General features: G+C 45.7%; 1 protein-coding gene across 2 annotated transcripts in view; it reads left to right on the top strand.

Moving 5' to 3' along the window:
- Positions 1 to 19181, top strand: part of LOC142487924 (uncharacterized) — a 42549-nt gene that overhangs the window by 13156 nt on the left and 10212 nt on the right. For both annotated transcript variants that reach the window (XM_075588033.1, XM_075588032.1), the window contains exons 3-4: positions 1538 to 1639; positions 16896 to 18588. In XM_075588033.1, coding sequence (XP_075444148.1) covers positions 1538 to 1639; positions 16896 to 18588 — 1795 coding nt within the window. The remainder of the gene's footprint in view (positions 1 to 1537; positions 1640 to 16895; positions 18589 to 19181) is intronic.

Here is a 19181-nt window from a genome sequence, read left to right as displayed (position 1 = left end):
CACACGCGCGAAGAGTGCTTGCCGACCGCACATGCACGATCGGCGTCTGTCCCAGTTTTCTAACCCTTTGGCCGCGGACGTGCAATCGGCACACCAGCCAAGGTGGGCCTGGCTTTTGTCCCAGGGGCCTTGTTCCAGCATCCACTGTCCTCCATCGTCTAGTGCAGGGGTGTGCAAACTGGGGGGCACGGGATTTTGTTGGGGGGCGCAGCGGTTGCAGAGGCCCCGCACTCTTCCCCGAGGCATTTAAATTAAATGCCGTGGTTCCGCACGTGGCCTCTGCAATCTCAATTTACCGGGATTCCGTAGTCTTCTGGGCGAGTCTCCAGGGTCATGTGATGTACACGTCGCCGTGGTAACCCACGTCAATTGACGCTGCAGAGTCACGTCACATGACCCGCGAGCGATGGGACTGGCACACGGTGGGGAGCAGCTCAAAAACTTTGTTGTGCAAATTGAGTTTACAGGACTAAACGTTTTTCACCTTCAGGACGGCAGAATATTTCTGCTCCCAAGAGCTCAAGTAACAGCTATATTTAGAAAGCTTTCTGAAGCTACAATTCTTCCTCTTATGAAATTGGAACCAGCCTGAGAATAAAATCTATATAGGGGATGGCAGGAGCTCCAGATTTTAGTTAAATACGTTGTTGAACGCCGAAACTAAGAAATAATGTAATATTTAATTTCTACGGCTGCGCTTATAGCGACGGTGACGTCGCGTCAAAACAAATGCATTGAATCCGTAGCATGTGCTTATAGTAGGCGTGGCGACGGCGTAACCTAAATCTCTGTAGTCAGTAGAATTTTATTTTTACAGCGACGGTCTCAACATGTGACAGGCTATAAACCAATCAGATAGTTGTGTGTTTGGAGAGGGGGGATGTGTGTGTGATGTGCAGGGAGGTCTGTGTGTGCAGGGAGAGGGTGTGTGTGTGTGTGTGTGTGTGTGTGTGTGTGTGTGTGTGTGTGCGCGTGTGCAGGGAGAGGGTGTGTGTGTGTGTGTGTGTGTGCAGGGAGAGGGGGTGTGTGTGTGTGTGTGTGTGTGTGTGCAGGGAGAGGGTGTGTGTGTGTGTGTGTGTGCAGGGAGAGGGGGGGATGTGTGTGTGTGTGTGTGTGTGTGTGTGTGTGTGTGTGTCTGTCAAGTGAAACACTATATTAACAACTTTAAAATAGTAAATTCTCCCATAATTTAAAGTAAAAGTAAAGTAAATTCGCCATACAAACAGAAATTACAACTCCTCCTCTCCGTTTCAGCCTTCCCCCTTGCTCTTGTCTCCGCCCCTCTGCCTTCCCCCTTGCCTGACATCACTCACCTTGTAGCCAGAGACGTCTCCAAAACAGATTACAACTTTCGGGTGACGTCATCTGTAGCCATAGCCGGCACTATAAGCGTAGCCTAATACTGATACCAAATGTTTTTTTGGTTTTTTTAAAGATATTTTAGGTTACAAATGATATGCGAGAACTAAAGTATTCTTGATGCATGTTTTATTTAGCACAACAACCACGTGCGTTCTAATTGTATCTTCTCTTCTAGTGCACCACTTCATGTCTCTGAGGCTGAAAACTGCCCGGACGTGTTTGGGTTGATCTCCAGTATCCCGGAGGAGCCAAACAAACTGGAACCAGTGACAGATTGGTAAATGTGTACAAAAGCTTCCTTCTAAAATATCATTTTATATCATTTATTTATACGGTCATTTGTATAAACAAGTGGATCAATTCAATGGTGCTTTGATACAGACAGTTTTAAACTTGGTCGTCTGGAATGGCATTTCTTGGGTAAAGGCTTTTAAAGCACAATCCATAGTTTAATAACCGAGGCATAGCTATCTACTATATATTTGTGAAATCACTGTATGTCTGCGTCCCAAGGGTCAATCGCATTGGACCTTGGGCCTGTCACTCCTGCTCAGGCCATGCCCGCCCCCGCACACCTCTCATTGGCCTACGTCCAACACCAATGCCACACTGTCCCACCCCTCACTGACTCTCATTGGCCTGCGTCCAATGCCCGCCCCCGCACACCTCTCATTGGCCTGCGTCCCACCCCTCACTGACTCTCATTGGCCTGCGTCCAATGCCCGCCCCTGCACACCTCTCATTGGCCTGCGTCCCACCCCTCACTGACTCTCATTGGCCTGCGTCCAATGCCCGCCCCCGCACACCTCTCATTGGCCTGCGTCCAACACCAATGCCCTAATACTTCCACACTGTCCCACCCCTCACGCTTTGCTTTTGCAACACCTAATCCTCTAATCCTCTAATCCTCAACCTGCTCTGGGGCCACGCTTCACAGCTATCAAAACCTTCACGTCTGCTACCACAGACTGCCGAATCAGGTACAGCAGTGTTTCCCAAACTGTGCGCGCCGCGGCTTGGCTAGAGGGGCGCCGCGATCAGGGCCGCCAGCAGCAGGAAACAAGGGCTGCTAGCTCATTTAAAAAAAAAAAAACCTCTGAGGGGAAGCAGAGGAGCGGTCACGTGACCGCTCCCATCCAATGGGGCTGCAGCCTGCCCGGCATTGCAACTGCAGAGCCACCAGGCAGCAGCACCAAGGTGTGTGTGTGTGTGTGTGTGTGTGTGTGTGTGTGTGTGTGTGTGTGTGTGTGTGTGTGTGTGTGTGTGTGTGTGTGTGTGTGTGTGTGTGTGTGTGTGTGTGTGTGTAAAACGGGCTGCAGGGTGGGTGTGAAAAACGGGCTGCAGGGTGTGTGTGTGTGTGTATGTGAAAAACGGGCTGCAGGGGGTGTGTGTGTGTGTGTGTGTGTGTGTGTGTGTGTGTGTGAAAAACGGGCTGCAGGGTGTGGTGTGTGTGTATATATGTGTGGTGTGGTGTGTGTGTGTGTGTGTGTGTGTGTATATATGTATATATGTGTGGTGTGTAATATATATATATATATATATATATATATATATATATATATATATATATATAAAATGTGTATGTGTGGTGTGTGTGTATGTATGTATGTATGTATATATATATATATATATATATATATATGTGTGTGTATATATGTATGTGTGGTGTATATGGATGTGTGTGATGTGTGTGTGGTGTGTGCGTGTGAATATATTTATCAAAGTTGCACAATGTTAATAAATAATTTATTCTCACATGTCTTTTTTTTTTTTTTAAATATTATATAATACACACACACACACACACACACACACACACACACACACACACACACACACACACACACACACACACACACACACACACACACAGCTACCAAGTGACAAACACACACAGTGATACCCGCCTACCAAGCGCGCTTGCTGTCTCCTCTGCCAGGACAGCGAAAAGCTCCTGGTAGAGCGAGCGGCAGCAAGCAAGAGCGAGCAGCAGCACCTAAGCGCTTACTATGTCCCAGGCCAGAGGAACTATAGCAGCGCTGATTACAGATGCAGGGGCTTTGTGCATCTGTTCAGCCCGGCTCAGCGACGCTGAGAGAGGGAGGCCCGGCGCGCACGCTGGAGGAGCAGCACCGGGAGACTGAGAGAGAGAGTGAGGTCAGAGAGAGAGTGATGTCAGAGAGAGAGAGAGAGTGAGGTCAGAGAGAGAGTGAGGTCAGAGAGAGAGAGTGAGGTCAGAGAGAGAGAGTGAGGTCAGAGAGAGAGAGTGAGGTCAGAGAGAGAGAGAGAGTGAGGTCAGAGAGAGAGAGAGAGTGAGGTCAGAGAGAGAGAGAGAGTGAGGTCAGAGAGAGAGTGAGGTCAGAGAGAGAGAGAGAGTGAGGTCAGAGAGAGAGTGAGGTCAGAGAGAGAGTGAGGTCAGAGAGAGAGTGAGTGAGGTCAGAGAGAGAGAGAGTGAGGTCAGAGAGAGAGAGTGAGGTCAGAGAGAGAGAGTGAGGTCAGAGAGAGAGAGTGAGGTCAGAGAGAGAGAGTGAGGTCAGAGAGAGAGAGTGAGGTCAGAGAGAGAGAGTGAGGTCAGAGAGAGAGAGTGAGGTCAGAGAGAGAGAGTGAGGTCAGAGAGAGAGAGTGAGGTCAGAGAGAGAGTGAGGTCAGAGAGAGAGAGTGAGGTCAGAGAGAGAGAGTGAGGTCAGAGAGAGAGAGTGAGAGGGAGGTCAGAGAGAGTGTGAGGTCTGAGAGAGAGAGAGAGGTCTGAGAGAGAGAGAGAGGTCTGAGAGAGAGAGAGTGAGAGAGAGTGAGAGAGAGAGTGTGTGAGAGAGACACCAACTGCGCACTGCAACTGTTAGGTATGTATATACACCTTTGTTTTTACTTTGGGCGCCGCGTAAAAATCCTGATCGCCTTGGGGAGCCTTGAAAAAATTCTGATTGCCTTGGGGAGCCTTGAACCGAAAAAGTTTGGGAACCACTGAGGTACAGAATCTACACACAACGCACAAACACAGCACACACACACATTCACACAACACCAAACACTGCAGACTGCCTCTTCAAACCCCCCCTCCCCTCCACGCCACACATCTCCCTCCCGCAACCGGACCGCGAGGCCGCGGCCTCCACTCACACACCATGGCAACGATGTCCCTCCCCCTATCCCGCTACCTCACACAGTGTAGCTCCCGCGAACCGCACAGCACGCCTCACATCTCCTGCACCTCACACATCTCCCTACCGCAACCGGACCGCGAGGCCCCCTAACCCGCTACACCATGCCACCAATGTCCCTCCCCCTATCCCGCTACCTCACACAGTGTAGCTCCCGCGAACCGCACAGCACGCCTCACATCTCCTGCACCTCACACATCTCCCTACCGCAACCGGACCGCGAGGCCCCCTAACCCGCTACACCATGCCACCAATGTCCCTCCCCCTATCCCGCTACCTCACACAGTGTAGCTCCCGCGGACCGCACAGCACGCCTCACATCTCCTGCACCTCACACAGCTCCCTACCGCAACCGGACCGCGAGGCCCCCTACCCCGCTACACCATGCCACCAATGTCCCTCCCCCTATCCCGCTACCTCACACAGTGTAGCTCCCGCGGACCGCACAGCACGCCTCACATCTCCTGCACCTCACACATCTCCCTCCGCAACCGGACCGCGAGGCCCCCTACCCCGCTACACCATGCCACCAATGTCCCTCCCCCTATCCCGCTACCTCACACAGTGTAGCTCCCGCGAACCGCACAGCACGCCTCACATCTCCTGCACCTCACACATCTCCCTACCGCAACCGGACCGCGAGGCCCCCTACCCCGCTACACCATGCCACCAATGTCCCTCCCCCTATCCCGCTACCTCACACAGTGTAGCTCCCGCGGACCGCACAGCACGCCTCACATCTCCTGCACCTCACACATCTCCCTACCGCAACCGGACCGCGAGGCCGCGGCCTACACTCACACACCATGGCAACGATGTCCCTCCCCCTATCCCGCTACCTCACACAGTGTAGCTCCCGCGGACCGCACAGCACGCCACATCTCCTGCACCTCACACAGCTCCCTACCGCAACCGGACCGCGAGGCCGCGGCCTACACTCACACACCATGGCAACGATGTCCCTCCCCCTATCCCGCTACCTCACACAGTGTAGCTCCCGCGGACCGCACAGCACGCCTCATCTCCTGCACCTCACACAGCTCCCTACCGCAACCGGACCGCGAGGCCGCGGCCTACACTCACACACCATGCCACCAATGTTCCTCCCCCTATCCCGCTACCTCACACAGTGTATGACAACACCTACCACTGGAAATCAGATGTTCGTTGAAATAAAATTTGTTTTCCTAACTATTTTACTGTCTGTATAATGTACACAACACTCACCCACACAAAACCCCCTCATACACACACACACACACACACGCAAACATCCTGTCATTCTATGCCACACACTACACTCAAAAACATGCCATTTTTAACATGTGTATGACCAACAACACGCACTTACACACGTCACACACACAACATGCCTCATACACACACACACGCCATCACACACCAGCAACACACACACATGCTCTCACACACACCACACACCATGCCACCGATGTCACTCCCGCTATCCCGCTACCTCACACACTCTACCTCCCGCGGAACAACCAGCACGCCTGACATCTCCTGCACCTCACACATCTCCCTCCGCAACCGGACCGCGACGCCGCGGACTACAGTCAAACAGCATGCCACCAATGTCACTCCCGCTACCTCACACACTGTATGACAACACCTACCACTGAAACTCAGCTGTTCCTTACAATAAAATATGTTTTCCTAACAATTTCACTGTGTATAATCTACTATATATCTCCTCCCCTCCACCCCCCTCCCCTCCACCCCTTTCCCCTCCCTTCCCCTCCCACACTTCCACCCCTTCCCCCCCTCCTCTAACCCTTCCCCCCCCTCCTCTAACCCTTCCCCCCCCTCCTCTAACCCTTCCCCCCCCTCCTCTAACCCTTCCCCCCTCCTCCACCCCTTGCCCCCCTCCTCCACCCCTTGCCCCCCTCCTCCACCCCCTCCTCCCCTTCCCGCCGCCCTTAACCTTCCTGCCCGCCTTACCGCCTCCCCACCCCCGCCTCTGCCTTTCACCCGCCCTTACTCCGGCCGCCTCTGCCTTTCACCCACCGCCTCACAGCCGCTGCATGCACTCAACAGACACCCGTCACACTCGACACATACCTGCCGCCACACACACCTGCTGCCTCCCGCCCCTACGCACCGACATCACTGACCCACCGCCTCACACCCTAGCAGGACCCCCACTCACACACAGCACTCACAACCCACGCGCCACCCGCCGCCTCACACCCTAGCAGGACCCCCACTCACAGACAGCACTCACAACCCACGCGCCACCCGCCGCCTCACACCCTAGCATGACCCCCACTCACAGACAGCACTCACAACCCACGCGCCACCCGCCGCCTCACACCCTAGCAGGACACCCACTCGCAGACAGCACTCACAACCCACGCGCCACCCGCCGCCTCACACCCTAGCAGGACCCACACTCAGACAGCACTCACAACCCACGCGCCACCTGCCGCCTCACACCCTAGCAGGACACACGCCTCACATTTTTACATCACTTATGGCACCAAAATATACATTGTACTGTGGTGTAGTTACAATAAACCATTTTTATACAACATCGTATTACAATTTCTTCCATCTTTCTTTTCAATATTATTATCCAACCTTTACAACAAACAGTCACCTATTGTTCCACAATTTATAAATAATACTACCTATTACGCATTTACATCCCGGGCAACGCCGGGTCTCTCAGCTAGTACTTGTTAAAATCCATTTGGCTCCATGGCATTTCAAGGGAAGTCCCCCCCTACTGTTGCTACAAAACATACTTAACAATGTAATCAACTTCTTAAAAAAAACAATCAGAGTCGGCACTAACTCCTAAATGTGCTGGTATTTGAGCAAGTATTTCCAAAGTGAATCTCAATAGTACCCTAATTGAATGGTATTAAATAATTTTTTTTTATTATTATTTTTTTTTTTTTAACTTAAAATTGTGTTAGTTGGTGAAAGGTATAGCGTGATAGTGTAAAAAAAAAAAAGCCTTAAGTCTGAAAAGATCTGATGGGATAAATAAAAGAAAGTCCCAATAAACTATAAAAAGTTGTAATAAAAAAACGGTGCGAGCAAATTGGAAAAAGTATAAAATAAAAAAAGATTAAAAGAATAAGTGTAAGGCTTTGGTCCCGCTGCGTCGCGCGGCCGCGTGCGCGCTTCTCACCATCTGATGGTGTCCTCCCAAGCAGGTCCCAGTCCCTCCTCCCTGCACGGCTCACTACACGCTGTGACGCGTCAGCTGCCAGGGGATGCAAGAGAATTGTAATCCCAAGCAGCGACGCGTCACGTGGTGTGGCTGTGAGCCAATGAGGAGGGGGGGGCTTCGGTGAGGAGGAGGGGAGGGCTTCGGTGAGGAGGAGGGGAGGGCTTCGGAGAGAAGGAGGGGAGGCTTCGGGAAGTGGGGAAAGCAGCTGCAGCACCAAGGGAGCCCCCCTGCTCCCTCCCACAGTCTCTCTCCTCTGTGTGAGCCGAGACACACTCCGGCAGTGTGATAGCCCCGCCCCCCTGCTCCCTCCCACAGACTCTCTCCTCATAGCAGATGCACGAGGGGGAGGGAACCCCTGGCAATGAGGAGAGGAGGCTTTGGGGAGCGGGGAAAGCAGCTGCAGCACCAAGGGAGCCCCCCTGCTCCCTCCCACAGTCTCTCTCCTCTGTGTGAGCCGAGACACACTCCGGCAGTGTGATAGCCCCGCCCCCCTGCTCCCTCCCACAGACTCTCTCCTCATAGCAGATGCACGAGGGGGAGGGAACCCCTGGCAATGAGGAGAGGAGGCTTTGGGGAGCGGGGAAAGCAGCTGCAGCACCAAGGGAGCCCCCCTGCTCCCTCCCACAGACGAGGCGGGGGAGGGAACCCCCTGACACACAGTGATGGCTCCGCCCCCCGACATCATTGCCGTGCCCACCCGACCCGTTTTGGCCACGCCCCCCACTCCAGCTCCCGCTCCCTAGAGACCGCAGATAGCGGTCAAGTGCCTCTCCACGCGCCGCCTGTCTGCAGTGCGGGCTCGTGGTCTGAGGCAGCGGGGCCTTAGCCGTATGCAGAATAAATAGTTCCAAAAATAGGATTCAAAAAGTAATAGACAATATATTGGATGAATTAGGTGAAAAAAAAATCTTCATTAAAGCTCTTGTGGAATAGTTGCAGCTGGACCCTGACCAGGTCCAATTTAATACTGAGAAACAAAAGAAGTGCAAGCTCCCGTAGGGTGACCTGTAATATAAGTGGTATATATGCATAGACATCTGAAAAGGAATCATCCTTTACAGTATCAAAGTGAAACAAACAGATATTGCGCTCATAAGTGGTAAATAAGGAATATGTGATATTGTGATCAAAATAAATATAACCTTGGTATAGGGAGGTTTTATGCTGCTGTTCTTAGGGGATGGCTCAGCAATCCAACTAGTACAGAAAAAAGAAAAAGAAAACAGCGCAAAAAAACCTCATGGTGTAGTATTTAGAATAAATTTATAAAGTAAAAGGTGATTATTGCACGTACATCAATAAAAGCATATATCAGCAAGACATGTTTTAGACATGTTACCACTCGCGGGAACAGCTGGATGCGGGCTGGTGTGTATCTGGATCGTCCTCCGGTCTTTGGTATACAGCTCAGCAGTGGGTATATGTCTCCTTGGGGAATCTCCCCGCAGTGTCCGTCTGCTCGGAAATAATGATCTCCGGTCTCTAGTAGGCCGCTCGGCGGGAAGTTCAAACCTCCTTGAGGGATCTCCCTGCAGCAGCCGTCAGCTCAGCCGTGATGTTTTCCCAGTCCGTTCCGGATTAGTCCGCGATAACTCTGACGTCATCAGACGGCGCCCGTCTATCACTCGCGTCTCTCCGCATTCAATATTGGAAGGAGTGGAAGTCCCATAAACCGTATATGAGATATATGCAGTGCAGTATAGCCGCAATGGGATACTGAAAACGAAAATAAAGGAACGCGCGTTCCCCAAGGAGACATATACCCACTGCTGAGCTGTATACCAAAGACCGGAGGACGATCCAGATACACACCAGCCCGCACCCAGCTGTTCCCGCGAGTGGTAACATGTCCAAAACATGTCTTGCTGATATATGCTTTTATTGATGTACGTGCAATAATCACCTTTTACTTTATAAATTTATTCTAAATACTACACCATGAGGTTTTTTTGCGCTGTTTTCTTTTTCTTTTTTCTTTACAGTATCAAGAAATACTCAGTTGGGGAATAGAGTAACAACAATAATTAAAAAAACAGATTCTGATTGTGCCCTTAATATGTGGCAAATTAAACCCCTTATCTCGCAGTGAGAACGGCATCTCGGGCGATGTCTCTTAAGTTGTATTCACAGTTCTGCTTCAATCTCCGCCAACCTTGCGCGTGACAGCAGGTGTAGTGATGTCACTGCTCAATGTTTGTTTAGCCCTATGCTATTTTCCCTTACTTTTTCATTTTTCATTCCTCTTTAAAAAAAAAATAAAAAAATTTGCTGAGTCCTTTTGTATTTATAACCATTTGAAATACAGCACTAAGAAACCAAGACTCTTATAAACAGATGCACACCAAAGAAATTATATTTATTATACACATCATTTCCATTATAGAAACCACCGCCACATATGTCTTCTCAAACCAACTTGTGTTTTGCCATCTTTGTCTTCTTCAGGGTCATGAAGAGACTTGTTGGGTTGAGAAGACATGCAGTTACAATAACAGATCGCGACTGAGTATCGGGAACAAAAACCTATGCATTGGGTCATATCATATGAAGAGTGGGCTATGCTATCTAGCTACTGATACAATGTCTATTTCTGTTAAATACAACGAGAGACTCTGTAACCGTACTGATTTTAAGGGGCCTGATGCTAAACGCTTGCCTTCCATGACTTGCAATTATATATTTCTGTGCACTATTTGTGGCTTTTAGCCCACGCATTGTTTCAGCATGTGTATGTCATGCTTGATTTGTGATCCATGCTGTTAATCCAGGACCTAGAGTTACCCATGTGGAATGGAGAGAAATCTCATTATTATATTTCTCTCTGGCTCCTCACTTACCTTGTTTTCACTTTTGTCTGTAGGATGTTGGTTTTGATGAACGGTTAAAGTTATTTTTAAATGTGTCCTTGTTTCATGGAGGTGGTTTCTATGATGGAAATTGTCTATAGTGTAAATATTGTTTATAAAGTCTTGGTTTCTTGGTGTTCTAATACAATGTTGATAATCTTTAGAGATTAGAGTAGCACCTGAGCTATTGAGGTTTACATAATCTAGGATGCATTTACTTAAATATATTGATGAGTGCAGGACATTTGTATGTAGGTACTTATAACCATATCTGGTAGTTATGGCCCCATAGTCGCGGTCAAACAAAGATGAGGTGAAAAAAATAGCAGAACAGGTGGGAAATGTATGATTTGTTACATTCAAATTTTCACTATAAAGTGAATAATCAAAATAACGATTATGTAACCACTGTTTAGAAAGCTGCTAATGTGATGGTCTTAAACAGGTTAAAGTGAAATTCAGAATATGAATCCACATATGTATGTTGGTTTACAAATACAAAAGTCCAGAAAAAGTGGCTTAGGCACGTTCTATAGTGCCGGGCGCGTGCTACACCGCGCGCGCGGAATTTCAGTTGGCTGACGTTAGTCAGCCTTTCTATAGAAGGGCCGCGCGCACGGCAGGGAGAGGGGAGCCGACAGACAGCGGCAAAGATGAAGAAATTCATCTTTTCGCGCCGCTGTGTGTGTGTGTGTGTGTGTGTGTGTGTGTGTCAGTGTGTGTGTGTCAGTGTGTGTGTGTGTGTCAAGGATTGTAAAACAAAAAAATATATATTTATTAAACTTTTTTTTTTTCTTTAAAAAAATCTATCTAGGACTTACTTTCACTCGCACACACATGCACATACACGCACACATACACACACACACATATACACTAAGCTGCAGCTCCCGGCTCTATATACATGAAAAGCATGCGGCAGGTGCATGCGCGTTCTCATAGGAACGCACGGCCGCATGCTGTATAGAACAGCCCTTAGGTTAAAGACACAAAGAACCTCTGCTGCTTCATGAGACAAAGCAAATCTCCATCGTAGAACACTAACGCAGAGAAATGCACACTTTCATAGTGTAACCTGTATTTTTATTACAAATGTGTAAAAGATGCATACATGCGCTCACAAGTATAAAAAGACCATATACATCAGTGTATGGGCATAGCTGCCAGTGGCCTGGCGTCCAGCTCCTTACCTGGCTTCCCTGTGGACTCTCGCATGCCTTAGTTGGAAGCTCTGCCCATTGTTAACTTGATAACCTCACACACAGTCTTCCTCTGCAATGCCGTTTTATCGCTGCATCTGACTTCGGGGGTAGTGTATGGTGTAATTGGTGAGGGGAAATAAATGGATTAAATAAAGTAAAGAAATAAATATGGAAGATTAAACCATTTAAAATGTATACAAAGGGCATAATGTACATTTAAAAATGTATGCACAATCTAGAAAAAAGAAAACAATGAATTTAATAACATTCGACCTAAAGCACGTAATATATATCTACATCCTATGGTATCTAATTAAAAAATCCAGAAAGTTTCCTGCTTGCATAGAAATGTGATTTTCTAGACCCATAAACTTTATGTAACTGGTCTCTGCCACATCTCAATGTTTTCGTACACCATGGCATGAGAAGCCTTTTTCGGAAAATTTAATTTTTAATTTTTTGTGGTGTGTTCCTTTTATGTACAAATAAATGTGTTTTGGAAGGAAGATTCCTCCTATATACTGGAATCCACCGCAATTTATAAATCCTTAACTTAAATCCTTTTCTTGTATAGCAGTGGGAAGACACTATCTGCCGTTGTGTATATTTACACACGTTGCCATATTTGTAATTTCCTTACCCTTTTGTGGCTTTAATTCGTGCTACAAATTGACACCTAGCTTCAACATAAAAAGTGTCAGATAAGTGACATCTTGATAGGAACACAACTTAATATTCCTCAGGGCCACGTAATGTTTTTAATATGATATGACTATTTATAAAAAGTTAGTAGTTTCCATATTAATTTGTCCGTGTAAGTATTTTTTTGCTCGTTGCATAGGTATTAATCCTTGGTTATGAGTTTTTGACCAAGGTTTTGCGATGACCATTTTTACCTTTTTTTTTTTTCCTTTGTGTGGAAGTACCAGTGATGATTTGTCTAAAAAGACCAATTTTGATTAAATTGCCCATATGGGATGAGGACTATTTTGCAACCATTTTAAATGGTGATTGCTTTGTGAATACCATAAAAAAAATGGAAGGTACAGAGAAGTGTACCCTGCCAGAGAACTCATTTTATTGCACACCACCCTTATAAAATATAAAATTTCATGCATAAATTAAAACATCACTAAAGTATAAACAGTAATTAAAAACACTATACCTTGGGTCTGGTGGTAATACTGACCGTCAAAGATGAAATAATTACAGTATGTCGACACATAAGAGATGATAGATGTGACAAAGCTGCATAGTACCTTGTTGCTATACACACACTCTAAAGTCATTAGAGACAGTCATGACTTATAAATGCACATTTAGTGAACCCCCAAGCCGAATCTTCGCCGATCGATCTGCAACTTAACTAATTACTTATCACTGTGTGAATTGTATTGATGTGAGAGACTCGGTGAAAGACTCGGAGAGAGTCTCACTCTGAGAGCGAGCGAGAGACTCACTCTGAGAGCGACTCAAAGCTTTAATATCAAGCACTGAAACGTCCGACCAAAGCCGGTAACATTGTCATTCAAGACGCGGACTCCTATGTCTCAGAAAATAAGAGCCTATTCGGATTAGGTGACAAACCGTGCTATAACACTCTTGACAGCAGTCCCACATCACATGACAAGAAATAATTAGTCATCATTCTACAAAGAGGACTAGACGATGTTATCACCAGGCAGGAATAGGAATTTATGCTTCTCAAGTCTTCAACCATCGCAACTTTTTACAGTCTCCCGAAAATACATAAGAACCAATCGCATCCCCTCCCGGATGAGCCATTCTCTGGCAATAACTTAGTCACTAAAGGCAGCAGTGTGTATATCGACAAGTCTACCATCTCACGGTCAGGACACAATAGATATTCTGAACAGACTTTGTGGCATTGCTGTCCCCTCTGAGACGTTCCTTGCAACTCTTGATGTAGTCGTTATACACCAGCATTAGGCATGACAATGGCCTCCCAACATGTGCACATTTTCTATCCACCAGAAACTTAGATTTGGGAAGCACAATAGTTCTGGACCTATTACACTATGTGTTGACACATCATTATTTCATCTTTGACTGCCAATATCACCACCAAAACCAGGATACAGAGTTTTTAATAACGGTTTATACTCCATGTAAGAGATGTGTGCAGAGGTATGCTAATGGAGACCAATTTGGGTGAAATTAAAACATGGTTTTATTGTGCCTGTTCCTTTAAACTCTACAGCATACAAAAACAAAATAAACAAACACCTACTCCACTTTGGAGACTAAATAGACAATACATGCCCTAACTATCTTTGACTGGCTGGATAGACTAGTTCCCTGTCGAAAAACATAATATATTTATCTGGGAGAAATATATAAGAAAGTCTTATCTGGCTGTGCTGGTGCGGCGTGTCCGGTTCCTCCAGATGCAGGTGTTGCAATCCAGCCACTTCCAGGAAGATAAGTCTGTTCTTCGTGTATCTTATCAGCACAGCCTTAGTGCTCAAGATATCATCTTCTCCTCATGTAAGCCCAGTTGTGTGCTAAGGAGTCTCTGCTCTCCTGTGTGAGCACACTTGTGCTAAGGAATCTCTGTAGCAGTTTCTCACAGGAGGCTGTTCTAGAGCTCTGATTAGCCAGGTGGAGCCTGGCTAATTGCCTGGCTGCAATTAACTAGCTCCCTGCTAGATTCCTCAGAATATTTTGAGGCAGTTTAAACAGAGAGAAGTCCCTGTTACACTTCAATTACAGTGTTATATGTTTTAATTGTGTACACTTTTTTTTTTTCTGGTATTCACTCATCAATTAACAGTTTTGCACCCACTGCTTATCACTAGGATTATCCATATACTACTTAGATCCATCCATTGCAGCTACTGTAGTTGATCATCAATGTTTCCCCTTTTTTTCCATTCTGATTGCTTGATGCATCTAAATAATTGTTACAAGCTTTGACTTTATGCTAAATGTCTGTTCCTATTTTAAAATCTACACCAAACCATAAAATACCCACAATGTTTGAGACAGGGGGAATGTTAATAGGTTAAAAAGAAAAAAGACCTGATTGGAATTAACATTTAAAAGCTAGTTATATCTCTATTCTAAATTTGGCAATGAAATTACCATAGAGCACCAGATCTACTCCAAAGGGATTACTTGTAAGGATTCGGCTCGATCCGTGGCGGGTTTTGCGGCGGTTCGGGTTTTCCAACTCACCTGCCCTTTCTGCTCACTGTGGCCATTTTGGTTACTGGCAGCCTGCTATATATGGCTGCAGTTCCTAGTGGGAGTCGCCGAGCAAAGTTCTAACGTTTGCAGCTCTTGTTGGTCTTTGCAGTCACACTATACCCTTTTGGCTGTGTTGATTCCCCTGTTGCTGACCCCGGACTGTGACCCCGATCTCGTTGCTTTCTGCCTGCCCTGACCTGCCCGTCTCCTGGATTTTGCAACACTGCCGTCAGCTCTGACCCCTGTCTGCTTACCGACTACGGATACTCTTACATGACTGTCCGTGGGCTATGGTCGGTTTATTTGCATCCCTACCTCAGTCCTGCGGGTCCGCTTCCGATTTGAGACATCACATTACTGTTCCAGAAAAATAGGTCTTCCCAGTATCCCATAAATAGGTAATCTTAAATTAGGACAAATCTGTTCCCCATGGCCGCCCACATGTCTGTAAATAAAAATCTCTTGGTTTATAAAAAAAATAATTATGCATAAGAATTAAGTTTATGCTACTGAGAAGAAATTATTTTTCAATAAAGGGAATGTGACCATCCCGATCTAAAAAGTATTTGACTTGCAAACCACATGTGAACCATAATATACAGTATAACTTCTAGCAACAGGTCTCAATGAAAATGTAGATGTTGCTGCTATTTTATAAAATATATTCTATAGGTCTGGTTTTATTCACTTAATTTTGAGATATATAAAATGTTAGTGTGTTGCTCTGTAAACCAGCAGAAGGTTCTGCTGTACAATTTCCAGAAAATCCATACAAACAAGCTTGTGCCGCTTGTGAAGGACTTATTGTAGGATCAATGGTTTGGCCCGTCTTCGATCAAAGGCTTAAAGGAACAATTCCTCCTAATCGTGTTTGTTTTTTTGTTTTGTTTTTTTAAACCAGGTGTATCAATGGAGCCAAATGCCACTTTTTTTCAGCTCTGGGGACCCCCTTTGTTTCTGAAATAATTACCGGTGAAGACCACATCAGTTGCATCTTCCTATTGGATGGCCAATTAAATCCCCCTTTAAAAAAAAAAACCAGGACCAGTTACTTCAGCAGTAAAAATCTCAGGCGCCCCTGGGTCCCCAGAGCAGAAAACTGTTCTAGACGACCTCCCAATTCCAATTCTGTGTGTGGGGATTTTTTTTTTTTTGGAGTGAATTGCTCCATTTTTAAGCATCGATTTATATTAATTTTTACTTGGTTATGGAACTCTAAGCGGTTATTATTGTGTCCAGGATGCTATATTTAGTCACCAATTACTCCATACACGATTACCTGAAGTCGCATACCACAATGAAACCCATTGCGTCTTGAACAGAGGACAACTATGGGTGACTGCATTGTGTCACTGAGGGGCAGAGCTTCGAACAAGGGTGCACAAGTATATGTACTGTAGGAGTTGAACGCCTGGATGCTGGCTACAATGACCATGCATTGTCAGACCGTTCTCAATTTTTTTGAGCATATATTCGTCTTTTAAGTGTTTATTAAAATACAGGATACTCTATGAAACCTTGTGTAATTCTCTGAATTTGTATTTGAAAAAAAAAAAAGAACACTTTTAACTTCAACTGAGACACCTGTGCTGAAACGGGCATATCCTGAAAACCTGTCCCTGGGGGGGGGGGGGGGGGGGAGGGGGGCTTGAGTACTGGAGTTGACAACCGCTGCTTTAACCCATAACAGAACTTTATGAATAAGCCCCTAAAACGAAGCAATCTGTTATTACGGAAACACTCAGTTTAAAAAACAAAAAATCTATTTTGACGTTTATCAAATTAATCATGTAATGATTGTAAAAACACTCGACAAATTTAGAAGTCTTGGAGAATATTAAGGTTTTCTAAAACCATGTTCATGTATATAATCGACAAAACCTTTTTGTAGTAAGTTATTTTTGTTTATCTGTTTCAGGGATTCACTATCTAGATTGTTTCCTCCATTATGGGCTTCAGATATTGGTGACAATAGAGAATTCTCTGAACATCTTCCCAGCACCCTTCTAGAAAATGGTGACTTGCCAAATGTGATTGGTACCCAAACGTATAAAGACCAACGGAGAAAGTTACCTGACATGGAGAGCCTTCAAAGAGGATTTAAAGATCTCGGTCTACTGGACTCTTGGACATCTCATTCTGATGCTTGTAATCCACAGCTGGAAGACTTCCTCAAAGACCTGTACATTGAGAATCCGGCTTTAAAGCTGAATTCAGTCTTTCATCAAGAAGACGTGGCAATCCATGGTGAAGGACCTAACCAATCCATTGGAGATTACAGGAAATTGAAGTGTAAGGACTATGGAACAAACAGTGTCAATTTCAGCAAAGATTCTCAGCACGCAGAAGATTGCTCTGATTTTCAGACACCATTGTGGAAAGCTGACCGAGGAAGGGGAAAGCTCATGAAAAATAATACCTTCAATCAAAGCAATTGCTCTCCCTGTTCAAGAGATGCTTGGGGTAAAGAAAAGTGTCTTAAAACATACAATGACTCTGCATCTTTGGGTAGTATCAGACCATCAACCTACAACTATGATCAACAGTTGTCTAAAGAGCATGGATTTCCTACTGCCGTACACCGTAAACAATACAATAACGGAGCAGAAAACGGTTACAGTAGCTTCCCAAAAGTAGGGAATTTTGAATATGAAAACATAAATCACTATAGCCGAAAGGAGCATTTTACGAAGTGTCATGAATATGATTCTCCTGTTAACAATATCCATCATAATAAGACCTTTCACACTTCTTGTAATGGGAACAAATGGTTAGATAGTGATGCACTGGGAACACAGAAACAATTGGCAACAATCCCACTTCCATCTCCTGCAAGCTCTAGTGTGGCAGATGGATCTCCACCATATCACTCTTTATCTCAGCCCCCTTACTTCTCACATGCATCTCCTGTACCCTCTTCAATGAAAGAGGGACATGCACAAAACGGTGCTCCTGGTAGAATGGCGTTTTCCAGTTTTATTGAAAACCAGAAACCAGGTAAATCTTTTGCCCACTGCCCTCCTAGTAAGGAAGGAACTTATCGGAAAATGCCTCCTGGTTTCCCACCTCCATGGGCACCTCTAAATAATACCTCTGAAAAGTATCACAAGCTGTCCAAAAAACACAGCCTGCAGAATAACAGTAATGGTGATAGAAGAGGGAGAAGAAACTGGAATTTTCAACAGGAAAATATCAGACAACAGCAATATAACCTGTTCCGGCAGAATCAAGACCCAAATGTTGGAAACATGTCTGACTTTATCAATGCCTCTTTTCTGCCACCTTTCTCGTTGATGTCCGACTTCAAGCAAAACCAGAATTTTTCATTTAGCCCACAAGCTTTTTCTCCGCCAACCAGCATTGCTTTTCCACCTCCACCATTTCCATTCTCTGACCTAGTCGACCTGTTTCACTATGAAGACTTAAACCACCTCAATCCCTTCATAAGTGATCTGTTTTGTGGTGACATTCCCACAACATACTTTGCTTTCCCGACACCATTCAACGGTTATAGGCCTCCACGAAATCGCAGTGGACCTGCCAACGAACTTCACGTTCGGCTTGAAGAATGCTGTGAACAATGGAGGTTTCTAGAGAGAGAAAGGAAAAAGGCAAGAAACACCCTAAACGGCTAATACGTCAGAGAATTTATTATTTCAAACCCGTTATGTGGGGTATTGAAGTAACAGGACCTCCTGACCTCTCCCACAATTAAATGTAAAGAAATCAAGAGTATACGTGTCTTTTAAAGGTCCAGAAAACCAGTTTCACCCAATAGTCACATACAAAGAATAATGGGCATATCCGCATTCTGGGTAAAGACCTGGAGATCAGCGTTTATGCTGTATAATGGAGAGACAGTGGGAAATGTCCATGTTTAAAATGCATAGGCAGCAAAAAAAAAGACACCGTTAAATGTGATCATGTGCTTGTTACCCAGAGTCCTTCCCTGTAATTTAAAAGTGAACCATTATTTGTAGATTCTAGAAATTGATAGTATGCTCGATTCATTTGGAGTACTATTGGTATTTTGAACCAGACCTCTCTATTTGTAGTCAAATCTGATATTAAGAGCCTCCTAATTACTTTACAGAGCAAAGACTGAAAATGTACCTTGATTTAAAAACAAACTGTCATAAAGAGATTAGGTAAAAAATAAAATAAAAAAAATGGAGCGTTTCCATGGTACCAGATTGCATTGCAG

Source organism: Ascaphus truei, chromosome 2, assembly GCF_040206685.1.
Source record: "Ascaphus truei isolate aAscTru1 chromosome 2, aAscTru1.hap1, whole genome shotgun sequence".
Classification (NCBI taxonomy): Eukaryota; Metazoa; Chordata; class Amphibia; order Anura; family Ascaphidae; genus Ascaphus; species Ascaphus truei.
This window is presented reverse-complemented; position numbering and strand designations above follow the sequence as displayed.